General features: G+C 39.5%; 1 protein-coding gene across 1 annotated transcript in view; it reads left to right on the top strand.

Moving 5' to 3' along the window:
• The window catches only part of LOC309963485 (E3 ubiquitin-protein ligase HECW2-like), a 278,709-nt gene that overhangs the window by 239,923 nt on the left and 25,373 nt on the right, over nucleotides 1-13,413 (top strand). Inside the window, exon 3 of the mRNA XM_082841912.1 lies at nucleotides 8,863-8,970. Within this exon, the coding sequence (XP_082698038.1) occupies nucleotides 8,863-8,970 (108 nt within the window). The remainder of the gene's footprint in view (nucleotides 1-8,862; nucleotides 8,971-13,413) is intronic.

The raw sequence follows: 13,413 nt of genomic DNA, 5'->3' as shown, positions 1-13,413 counted from the left end.
AGTGGCAGTGGGCGCATTCTCATTTGTAGCATGGTGTCATCATTGCAATCCCTAAATATGTCCGATACTCACACTCTTTTTTTTTCCATCCAGGGAGGGTGTCAGTGTACAGAATTGGGCATCTAGGGACATTGGGTTAAAAACAAATGCCGAGTGTGCCAATTCATGAAGTTTGTGAGTGAATTCTCATAGCACTTAATAAGACTGGTGCTCTGTTTGGTACAATCAGTGGTAAAGGGTCACCCCCTCACCCGCCTGCAATGTAGTTCAGATCTCAGCCACTGTCAGAGTTTTGCTCTCGCATAACTTGCCTAGTGGGATTCCATAACTTGCCTAGCACATGCAGGTAAATTTGCAAAGTTTTAACAGTCAGACAGCCCCTGTGAAGATGTGTTTTTGCCCAGGTCTAGAATGATCATTTTGATTCAAATTGTAGCTTAGGATTGCTCTAAATCCCAAATCCTAGACAAGGCATCTAATTTCTGAGTGTAGCTGGAAGAAAGCCAGGCCTCTTTATGATCCAATCTCAGGACATAGGTATATTCAATTTTTATCCGAAAAGTAATTTAAAATCAAGTTAGATGTTTATGCCATTTTTCAAGAAAATGTAGGGAGGAATTACTTCAAAGCAAAAGAACATTTGTAAACATCATTTTTCATCTGTCACAGTCTGTCACATGGCATCTTTCTTACAAAATTTCTTATCTTTTTTCAAGTCCCCTAGGTTGACTGATAGAATAGTGAGGACTTTGAATACTTTTTTTGTTTCTGTTTTATCTCCAGTATTGTATGGAGGTTTTGGAAATATTAATATAGACATAGAAACATTTCCAAATCCCAATTATTTTGGATATGTTTAATATGTCTGGCCATGTCTCCTGTATATGCCTATTCACAGGACATTTCTGCAATCCAAAAGTCATGTACAGAAAAAAAATTAATCTTTAAAAGACTATTTTCACACTGACCTCTGTGTGTGAAATATTACGGGGAAGGAAGAGTTTGAAGCATAAAAGACTTTATGCTTACGTTATTTTAGGTTTTTGTGGCATTTTAAAAACAATTCATTTATTTTTTTAAAATTACTCTTTACAATCATATTGTAAGTTAATATAATTAATCCTACTTTTCCAAGTAAGAAAATGATAATGTCATGGGACCTAGGGAACAACAAACCATAACTTTTACCACTGAATTCAGCTCTTAATATGCCACTTGTTTGTTGCTTCTGATGACCATTTATGGAACCAAAAAATGAACCTTGGGAGACAAAACAATATGTCTAGAGAACAGCAAAGCGAAGGAATGGATGGGATACCTTAATGACTGGCTTAAATGTGTAAACCTCTGAAAGGATATCTCCATATGCATCTCCCAAAGACACTTCAAACTTGATAGATCCAGAGCCATAGTCATTATACACGGTCACAGAGAATGCTGATCATTCCCCCTCGGTTCTCCTGTAACACTTTATAAAGTGTGCACACCTCTATCATAGCACTTTTAACATCGCATTGTACCTTATATGCCAGTCTTCTCCTACTGTACTGCAAACTCCTTATGGCAGGAAATGGATGTTCCTGACCTTCATAAGACAGTCAATAAATTCCATTCAGATGAAAGAAGGAAGGGAGGGAAGGAGGGAGGAAGGAAGGAAAGGAACAAGCTAGCAAATGAGAGGGACAGTGGTCAATGAGATGTGCATGGTCCACAGCATTGCTATGATTGCTCAGTTTCTCTGGAAATTACCATGGAACAGATTTTTTTTCCATGTGAGGTGTTTGTAGTACCTGTAGCAGAATCACCTGGTTGGGGTGCTTCCTAAAATTCAAATTCCTGCATCCCGACTCAAACCTACTGAATCAAAGTCAGCATTTTTGAAGGAGCCCCCAGGATATTCATTGTGAGCAATGGAGTTGGGCAATCATTGCCCCAGAGGATCAGTTAGCTAAAGGGGAAGGTAGCCAATGATGATTTGTGACCTACTGAATGTGCAGGAGATGTTGGCAAATCTGCTTATATAGAGATTTTGTTTAAGACCCCAAGGTAAAATTATGTGGTTCTCATTAAGGGAAGGGGACTATTTCTCACCTAATTAACCAAATTTCTGAGAAAATTCTCTGAGCTACTATACTCTGCAGTTAATAGAAGAGAGTTAGTTCTGTGTAGTGTAATCTTATATCCCTACTCCTTTACTTCTGGGTCCAAACACTTCATTTCTCCCTTGGAGAAGCAGACTTAACAGAAGTAATTCCAGTATTAAAAAAAAATTAATTGGAAAAACCCTAGAAGAGTACAGTTGATGCTTGAAGAACATGGGTTTGAACTGCTCAGGTCCACTTATGCACGGATTTTTTTCGATAGTAAATACTGTGGTGCTATGTGATCCACGGTTGGTTGAATTACAGATATGGAAACTGCCTGCGGGTAAGGAGGAACCCCATCCGTATGCAGGGGCCGACTCTAAGTTGTATGTCGATTTTTGACTTCAGAGAGGGGCGGTGTGCCTAACCCTTGCCTTTGTTCAGGGGTCAACTGTAATTTTAAAAAACACTATATGAAATCATTTTCGGAAAGTATCATGGATTGCTAAAATAAGGCAAGAGTAAAGATTTTCAAAAGGTTTCTTGATCATGTTCCCACAATATTCACAAACAGGAATGAAAATTATATTAGAAGGATTTTAGGGCTTCTTGGGTGTGTGCTTTGCCTTTTTATTTACAGAACATGTACTGCCAACTAGATTTATAAGAGAACTAAGAATATGTAAGAGACATGAGTGGACAAGCTTCATATAAACCCTGCCAAACAAAATTAGATTTAGAAAAGATATTTAGGTACATGAATTAAATATCTCCAATGTTTCTTTTTGTAATTATATTCCAGCTAGAAAGTTACCTAGGTATCTAGAACATACACTTCCAGAATACAGACTCCATTGTAACTATAACAGATATTTTAATGTTAGTAAGAAGGGAAATAAAAATGTGGATGGGAAAGGGGGCAAGGAAGGCAACGGTCCAAGAGCAAAAGCAGACAGATAATGTCTCATGGAAGCTGACGTGTTTCTCGGTTGAGAGGAAGAAGCTAAAGGTCAAGGTGAGAGACTGTGACTGATGGAAGGGTTTGAGTCAAGGGCACCACCATAATGGGGGGTAAAACCCTGGGCAAGAAAGCAAGAAATACATGTGGGTTCAGAAAAGATGGCAGTAGGGAGAGGCAGAAACCAGGGAAATGGGGCTTGATGTCCTCCATGTTCTAGATGCCATAGGGTGCATGGTACCCTGCTGTAAGTCAGAGGGTGGAAATTAGAGGATGTGAGGACAGTGAGACAGATTTGAATAGCTCTTAAGAGAAATGGGGAAGGGAAGTGGCCGAGTATAAATGGAAAAATTGATAATTGGCTTTAAAGACCAATGACATTTCTTTGATCTATCAGAATCTTTATTCAATTAAAGGAAGAAATAGATATATAATTATGTCTATACGATACATGTAGGGAATTTAGAAGGCTTTCTTTGGTGTACTATTTTTATACTCAGTTATTTTTCTTATTTGGAGTTGGGGCATTTTAAAAAGATTGAGTCATCTAATACAGATGTTAAATGAGGGTGAAGAAAACCAACTTACACAATCTGGGAAAAAATATTCTGTCCTCAAACATCCATAAAAAAATAGACCTGAGCAGAAAAATACTGTCACTGAAAAGATGTTCTTGGGCTAGCCTAGAACGGAGTGCAACCTAAATGAAAGTGTTAACCTACTTAAGGAAAAAAAGGTTTAGTCTGAAGGACAAGTTAAAATTGGTCTTCTTGAAACAAAGACAAGGGATGAGTCATTCTAGGTATGTTTTAGAATCGTGCCACCAAGGCTGGTCAGAGCTCTGCTGGCCCACGTCAGTAGGAGCTGGAGCTGTGGTGGAGACTGTGAGAGCCGGCACAAAATAATTTGAACTCTGTGCCACCACACTGATTTATTTCTAGGGATTTTACATTTTCAGTTAAGAGTAGCTGCCAGTCGGTAGCAGGAGTGCTAGTATCTGTCAGGGATGATGAATTTTCAGAAACATAATCTCACTGGAGAAAGATTTCCATCTAGAATAACCAGAATATTAAGCAACTTGGGTAACTTCTAAATGACAGACACTGTGCTTGGTGGGGAATAAGACCTTCCCCATGAAGGTTTACAGATTTGTTTCTTGCTATGGCATTTGGGCTTAAAAAAAAAAAAAATCAGAACATACCCATCAAGCTTCTGCTCTGGGCCTGTTCATCCTAATTCTGACCCATTTCTCAACATATATGGGACATTTGAGTTCCCTATGGGCCTGAATACTCATGGTACATTTTTGACATTTTGCTTCAAGGGGCTAGCCTTTATTTCTTTAAATATCATATACTTAACCAAATGGAGTTGTCCACATAGCCTATGAACCAAAGATAGGAGTAAAAGTCAGAGATACATGTTTTATCCCAACCCACACAAGCTGGTGAGTGAACCGAACCCCTAACTCTAGGTCTCTTTCTTGATGAGGAGTCCGGGGAGGAAGCACCCATAACTCATCCTCCCTTATTTCCAAATTCTGAGACCAAGGATGGATATTCGTGCAATGCAGTATTTCTACCTTGAAGTGAATATAACCGGCAAAGAAAAAGTTATTAGTGGCCCTTCTTGGAACAGGAGATGATGGCACTGGTTCTCTGTCAAAATTCTCCTCCAGGGAACATGTAAGGGGTTGTGTCAAGCCTCAGGCATCACTTCTGCGTGGAGCTCAGTCCTCTCACGATATCTCCTCATCCCATTACCCCCACCCGCTCCTATTTCTGCTCCTTAGTGCCCCATCTTCCCAGGGTCATTACGTCAGAAGTGTGTACTTGGTTTGACTTAACTGATGGCTTGGGGAGAAAAAGTTTAGTAATAGCAGAAGTGCAAACCCTCTAACAGAGAGGTCACACTTTACCAAGTACAAATTTATTAATGTTGCTTTTTATCATTGTGATCCTAATGCATGCTCCTTAAAATGAGATTTGATGTTGCCTCATCTTTCCTGAGGCCTCAAGAGGAAACTGACACAACAGTATTTTCAGAAAATTTCCCATGTGCATAGCCATGTTTTTTAAAAAAAGCATTTTGAACAGCTGGACACCTTCTACTCCCTATACCTGTGTTCTGTTCCCTTCAGGGTCCATTGCCTTGCATGTGACCAACAGCTAATACAATACATTTGTTTGTGAAAACATGAGGGTCCCTGTCCCTATGCCAGCAGCTCTGCCCAGTATGTTTTAGAAGGGAAGAAACTACCTTTGTTGTCTAACCTGGAGAAGTGATGCAATCTCAGCGATTCTGGGTCAAGTCAGGCGTGATGCACCTAAATCACTGAGTGATTTTTAGGATGGTAGTTGTGTCTATTAGGAATTGTGTTCAGCTGCAAGTAACAGAAACCCAACCACAGGAGCTTAAGTAAATAGGAATTTATTTTTGCCTCGGTAGCAAAAAGCCAGAAGGCCATGCAGGGCTCAAAGGATCATCATGGATGCTTCCAGCTTCTTTCTCTGCCATTCTTAGTATGTGGCTCTCATCTAAGGAGAGGGGAGGGGGGAGAACAAAAAGATTATTGAGTCTGTCCTTTTATCAATCAGGAAAATAACAGCTTTCCCAGAAATCCCACCCAGTAGAATTCTACCTACGTCTCACTGGCCACATGCCACCCTTGGCTGCAAGGGATTCTGGAGAGGCAACTATTTTTAACTGGGCACATTGTTCCCTCGGACGGAATTGGGGTTCAGTTGACAAGGAAGAGGCTCAAGGGATAGGCAGTGAGCAGGGTCTGCCCTGAGGAGCCACATGACATCTTTCAAATCCAGTTTTAGGTGATTGTCTGAGTGCCTTCTAAATGTCAGTGTTGTGGTTCTATTTTTGTGATGGAATGGAGTGGATCGCCTTGCGTTGTTTATCTATGAGGGGAGGTGATGCCCTGAGTCAGTTATGCCTTTCCATTCTTACAAGAACAGTGGCTGCTTCTTGGCCTTTTCACGATAAAGAATCGTTGACTTATACTGTGCTGATTACAGGTAGCAAGAAAGGTCCATTCCTCCCAAACTTCTTTGACTTCTCAATGTAATGAAACCAGTGGGCCCCAAGGACAACCACTGGATTGAAATCCAGTGGAGCTGGATTATCCAACCCGTCACCTGGCCCACTTTCTGTTCCTTTTATGCTCATAAGAAGTGAGGTTTTTCTCAGGACTATTCCCTTGGGCTTGGGACCTTTTCTCTCCTCTCTTATTTTAGTGGATCTCTTACTTCACCCTCTCGGCTTAATTCCAGCTCTCAGTTAAAGTGTATCCCTAATCTTCCCTCCTGGGAAAGGGATTTGGGGAAGCAAATGAGGTACATCTGATTTTAAGAGCCAGTATCTCTGCACACATTTTTGTGTACCTATAGAACTCTAAATGGTCTCTTTTTTCCTGTTTTTAGTTTCATTTCCTATTCCAGGGCCCTAGGACAGAACTTCAAACTAGTGTGATGTAAGCAAGTTAAAGAATATGAATCCCTTGGGCTTCTCTGGTGGCGCAGTGGTTGAGAGTCCGCCTGCCGATGCAGGGGACACGGGTTCGTGCCCCGATCTGGGAAGATCCCACATGCCGCGGAGCGGCTGGGCCCGTGAGCCATGGCCACTGAGCCTGCGCGTCCGGAGCCTGTGCTCTGCAACGGGAGAGGCCACAACAGTGAGAGGCCCGCGTACCGCAAAAAAAAAAAAAAAAAAAAGAATATGAATCCCTTCCACCTTCAGGGTGGGGCAGAACCTGGGGCAGCCAGAGCACCCCTACTATAATCTTAAGTTGTAAGTGTCTCTTTCATGTACTCCAGTGTGTACTACAAATATTACCATTTTCTTAGTGCCATGAGGTCAGAGAGCTTGGAGAATGCTACTTTCAGGCTGCTCTTTGGATCTGTTCTTTCTATCCTTCTTCCTCTTTCCTTTTCTTGTATTGACTCAAGGTCTACTGCTACCGACCTTTTGTAAACGATTGTCCTAGCCAACCTGATAACTTAGTTGGTGTCTGCTGAGCACTGTCCATGGCCAACCTGTGCTGTGTCTTGACTCAGTTTCATAGCTCAATGTCTGTTTGTTTCATCCCATCTTGATTCTGTTATATTCTACCAGCTTTGCCCTTCCTTTTCTTTCTTTTTTTTTAATTTAACATCTTTATTGGAGTATAAGTGTTCTACAATGGTGCGTTAGTTTCTGCTTTATAACAAAGTGAATCAGCCATACATATACATATATCCCCGTATCTCCTCCCTCTTGCGTCTCCCTCCCACTCTCCCTATCCAACCCCGCTAGGTGGTCACAAAGCACTGAGCTGATCTCCCTGTGCTATGTGGCTGCTTCCCACTAGCTATCGATCTTACATTTGGTAGTGTGTATATGTCCATACCACTCTCTCACTTTGTCCCAGCTTACCCTTCCCCCTCCCTGTGTCCTCAAGTCCATTCTCTACGTCTGCATCTTTATTTCTGTCCTGCCCCTAGGTTCTTCAGAACCTTTTTTTTTTTTTCAGATTCCATATATATGTGTTAGCATATGGTTTTTGTTTTTCTCTTTCTGACTTACTTCACTCTGTATGACAGACTCTAGGTCCATCTAGCTCATTACAAATAACTCAATTTCATTTCTTTTTATGGCTGAGTAATATTCCATTGTATATATGTGCCACATCTTCTTTATCCACTCATCTGTTGATGGACACTTAGGTTGCTTCCATGACCTGGCTATTGTAAATAGAGCTGCAATGAACATTGTGGTACATGACTCTTTTTGAATTATGGTTTTCTTAGGGTATATGCCCAGTAGTGGGATTGCTGGGTCATATGGTAATTCTATTTTTAGATTTTTAAGGAACCTCCATACTCTTCTCCATAGTGGCTGTATCAATTTACATTCCACCAACAGTGCAAGAGGGTTCCCTTTTCTCCACATCCTCTCCAGCATTTATTGTTTGTAGATTTTTTGATGATGGCCATTCTGACTGGTGTGAGGTGATACCTCATTGTAGTTTTGATTTGCATTTCTCTAATGATTAGTGACATTGAGCATCCTTTCATGTGTTTGTTGGCAATCTGTATATCTTCTTTGGAGAAATGTCTGTTTAGGTCTTCTGCCCATTTTTGGATTGGGTTGTTTGTTTTTTTGACGTTGAGCCGCGTGAGCTGCTTGTAAATTTTGGAGATTAATCCTTTGTCAGTTGCTTCATTTGCAAATATTTTCTCCCATTCTGAGGGTTGTCTTTTCATCTTGTTTATGGTTTCCTTTGCTGTGCAAAAGCTTTGAAGTGTCATTAGGTCCCATTTGTTTATTTTTGTTTTTATTTCCATTTCTCTAGGAGGTGGGTCAAAAAGGATGTTGCTGTGATTTATGTCATAGAGTGTTCTGCCTATGTTTTCCTCTAAGAGTTTTATAGTGTCTGGCCTTACTCTTCCTTTTCTTTTGATAAAGGATTTTATAGATGGGAGCTCACCCAACCCTTTTCTTATATATCATCTCATTGCTGGTTGACGAACAATCGTACCCTTTGTTCTTTGTGGTTTTGTCTTTTGGCAACAGTGAACAACCTGGCCAAGCCTGGACGTGCCATCTCCTTTCCACCTTCCCACCCTCCTCCCCAATTCTCCTGTATAAATGCAAATGTAGAAATTCAGGGTAATCTGCTGGGAGGAGGTAAGTCATTAACAATAGTGTTCATTAATATTTCCCCTTTATTTTTTTTCCATTTATTTTAGAACTTGTATTAGTCTTTCAGCTAAGGAAAGACAAAGAGGTTATAATTAAGATTAAAAAGCGTTTCTTTGTTTTTTTCAGATGAGAATTCTCCAGCCAACTTCTGGGATTCTAAAAACAGGGGTGTAACCGGAACACAAAAAGGACAAATTGTATGGAGAATTGAGCCTGGGCCTTATTTCATGGAGCGTAAGTAACTAAGTGTGAAATATAAGTTTGTGATTGAACATTGCAGAAATATGCAGAAATCTATAGAGTCTTTCCTGAATTTTATTGTAAAAGTTTTGGCCTCTGATTTATACATGTATGCCCTGTTGCACCAAACTGGAAAGTATATTGTTTTGGAAAATACTCATTAGACAATGTTCATATAATTTGAAAAACTTGTGTGTGTAAAATGTACCTGATGAATGTATGGTATATAAATTATGTATGGTTATTTTAATACTTTACACATATTTATATACCCTTATATCTCATTTATAATTAATATTATATTAATTACAAGGAGCAGAAAGAATAATTCAAGATTTCAGTTAATCTAAGAGTTTTATTTGCCCGTAGAATACTTGACTGTTATTTTTCCCAGAAGCAGAATAAGTTTTGCGTTTGGGTCTTGGTCTTTCCAAGTGTAGATGAGATAGTGTGGGGCACACTGCCATAGAGGTCATTTATTAGGAATCAGAAATTGACTGCAAATAACAATTTCCCAGTTGATCTGATTTATATTGATACTTACTTATAAATACAAATGCTTATATATAGTACTTATATATAGTATTATATATGTAAATGATTTACTAGTTGGTCCAGGTTAACTTCTACATTTACAGAATTTATTTTTCTTTAATGTAGAAAAAAATGAGCTCTTTAAAATTTTTCTGAGCTGTTTAGCTCTGTGTAAGAATTAAATTTCCTATATGCAAGGGATTTAATGAAAGAGAGAGGGTGTATGGATACTGGTACTTAAGAATGGTAGTTATTAAACCATAAATTATAAAGTAAGTTTGATTAAGTGGAAATCTGATGTAAGCATGTCTTTCTTGAAGCATGTAAAACTTCTGTAATATAAAAAGTCATTTTAAAAGGTTAACATCTATTATTTTGAATTGCCATTAACGACACCAGATAATTTCTTTGACCATCCTTACTGGTAGGTCAGCATTTCATAGTTTTCTCAAATCCCACTTCTGTCCTCTAAGGACTGTCTTTTTTTTCATAGTTCAATTTCTGGCGAGATTTTCTCCTTACATGGAATGTAGTTTTTAAGGGAAAATGCTCATGATATAACAATAAGCGGGAAGCAGATACATACAGCATAATCCCAGCTAATACAGCATGTAGGAAAAAGTCTGGAAGGAGATTTGCCAAAATGTGAACAAGGGATGTATCTGGGAGGTGAGATTATGAGTGATTTGTTTTTATTGCCTATTTCTACTTCTCTTTGCTTTCCAACATTGGTCCAGCTGCCATTACTAAGTAATGAGAAAAATAAGTGGTAAAAGAATCTGGTGAAAATGGAATGGGAAGTAGCTGGGTTTACTTTCCGTGTAATTCCTCCTTTGAAAAGATCCCAGGGCTTAAGAGGATGGTCTAGCTGAGAAGTATTGCCAACTGAACTTCAGGGAAAAAGGCAAAACAACCTTCCTGTTTGCTTTAAAATGCTGGAGACGGCTAGGAATGGTTGCCTGTTGATGGAGTGCGCAGATTCACATGATGGGGCTCATGTGAACATCTGGGAAGAAGTCAGTACCACACACTGCTATAATTTGTAACATGTATAAGAGACCCATTTACAGAGTATCCCACTTGACATGATTGATTTTCTTTCCCCATGAAGTATGAATTAGAGATTCATAATGTCCTGGCTGATTAGGGTATAGTAAACATCTCTGGCATGACAAAATTTTTTCTTCACATCTCAGTCTTAGTATTTAACAGAAATGGGCTTGATATTGAAGCTAGGAATTGGGAATGCTTTTGCTTTTCTCCTCTAATTTAGCATTTCCACCTTAATTCTTCACACACAAAATTGGGGGTATTGTGTAGCACAGTTGTAAAACTGGAAATATTTAGTAATGCATTTTTTATTTTTTTGTGGTACGCGGGCCTCTCACTGCTGTGGCCTCTCCCGTTGCGGAGCACAGGCTCCGGACACGCAGGCTCAGCGGCCATGGCCCACGGACTCAGCCGCCCCGCGGCATGTGGGATCCTCTCAGACCGGGGCACAAACCCGTGTCCCCTGCATCAGCAGGCGGACTCTCAACCACTGCGCCACCAGGGAAGCCCAAGTAATGCATTTTTAAGGACGGAGAAAAGTTGTATAAGTTTAAGTGCAAGACAGTGAATAGGAATTACCGAAAGATTTGGCTTTAGAATAAGTTTATCTTCATTCATCAGAATGGGATCTCCCCCAACACACATCCCTATCTTTTCAAAATCCATTCAGTGTAAAAACCTCAGGTGGTGTTTATATCAGTGCTTAGAAGTGTAGTCTGTGTCTCTTAGGTCTCATAGACAACATTTTTTTTTTTTACATCTTTATTGGAGTATAATTGCTTTACAATGGTGTGTTGGTTTCTGCTTTATAACAAAGTGAATCAGTTATACATATACATATGTTCGCATATCTCTTCCCTCTTACGTCTCCCTCCCTCCCACCCTCCCTATCCCACCCCTCCAGGCGGTCACAAAGCACCGATCTGATCTCCCTGTGCTATGCCGATCTGATCTCCCTGTGCTATGCCGCTACTTCCCACTAGCTATCTGTTTTACGTTTGGTAGTGTATATATGTCCATGCCTCTCTCTCGCTTTGTCACAGCTTATCCTTCCCCCTCCCCATATCCTCAAGTCCATTCTCTAGTAGGTCTGTGTCTTTATTCCTGTCTTACCCCAAGGTTCTTCGTGACACTTTTTTTTTCTTAAATTCCATATATATGTGTTACCATACGGTATTTGTCTTTCTCTTTCTGACTTACTTCACTCTGTATGACAGACTCTAGGTCCATCCACCTCATTACAAATAGCTCACTTTCGTTTCTTTTTATGGCTGAGTAATATTCCATTGTATATATGTGCCACATCTTCTTTAATCATTAATCAGATGATAGACACTTAGGTTGCTTCCATCACCTGGCTATTGTAAATAGAGCTACAATGAACATTTTGGTACATGACTCTTTTTGAATTATGGTTTTCTCAGGGTATATGCCCAGTAGTGGGATTGCTGGGTCATATGGTAGTTCTATTTGTAGTTTTTTAAGGAACCTCCATACTGTTCTCCATAGTGGCTGTACCATTTTACATTCCCACCAGCAGTGCAAGAGTGTTCCCTTTTCTCCACACCCTCCCCAGCATTTATTCTTTCTAGATTTTTTGATGATGGCCATTCTGACTGGTGTGAGATGATATCTCATTGTAGTTTTGATTTGCATTTCTCTAATGATTAATGATGTTGAGCATTCTTTCATGTGTTTGTTGGCAATCTGTATATCTTCTTTGGAGAAATGTCTATTTAGGCCTTCTGCCCATTTTTGGATTGGGTTGTTTGTTTCTTTGTTATTGAGCTGCATGAGCTGCTTATAAATTTTGGAGATTAATCCTTTATCAGTTGCTTCATTTGCAAATATTTTCTCCCATTCTGAGGGTTTTGTCGTCTTGTTTATGGTTTCCTTTGTTGTGCAAAATCTTTGAAGTTTCATTAGGTCCCATTTGTTTATTTTTGTTTTTATGTCCATTTCTCTAGGAGGAGGGTCAAAAAGAATCTTGCTGTGATTTATGTCGTAGAGTGTTCTGCCTATGTTTTCCTCTAAGAGTTTGATAGTTTCTGGCCTTACATTTAGGTCTTTAATAGACTTTGAGCTTATTTTTCTGTATGGCGTTAGGGAGTGATCTAATCTCATACTTTTACATGTACCTGTCCAGTTTTCCCAGCACCACTTATTGAAGAGGCTGTCCTTTCTCCACTGTACATTCCTGCCTCCTTTATCAAAGATAAGGTGACCGTATGTGTGTGGGTTTATCTCTGGGTTTTCTATTCTGTTCCATTGATCTATCTTTCTGTTTTTGTGCCAGTTCCATACTCTCTTGATTACTGTAGCTTTGTAGTATAGTTTGAAGTCAGGGAGCCTGATTCCTCCAGCTCCATTTTTCGTTCTCAAGACTGCTTTGGCTATTTGGGGCCTTTTGTGTTTCCATACAAATTGTGAAAATTTTTGTTCTAGTTCTGTGAAAAATGCCAGTGGTAGTTTGATAGGGATTGCATTGAATCTGTAGATCACTTTGGGTAGTAGAGTCATTTTCACAATGTTGATTCTTCCAATCCAAGAACATGGTATATCTCTCCATCTATTTGTATCATCTTTAATTTCTTTCATCAGTGTCTTATAATTTTCTGCATACAGGTCTTTTGTCTCCTTAGGTAGGTTTATTCCTAGATATTTTATTCTTTTTGTTGCAATGGTAAATGGGTGTGTTTTCTTGATTTCACTTTCAGATTTTTCATCATTAATGTATAGGAATGCAAGAGATTTCTGTGCATTAGTTTTGTATCCTGCTACTTTACCAAATTCATTGATTAGCTCTAGTAGTTTTCTGGTAGCATTTTTAGGATTCTCTATGTATAGTATCAT

This window comes from Leucopleurus acutus (assembly GCF_964270905.1).
Source record: "Leucopleurus acutus genome assembly, chromosome: 6".
In the NCBI taxonomy this organism is placed as follows: domain Eukaryota; kingdom Metazoa; phylum Chordata; class Mammalia; order Artiodactyla; family Delphinidae; genus Leucopleurus; species Leucopleurus acutus.
The sequence above is the reverse complement of the archived record's forward strand: the minus strand, read 5'-3'. Positions and strand labels throughout refer to the sequence as shown.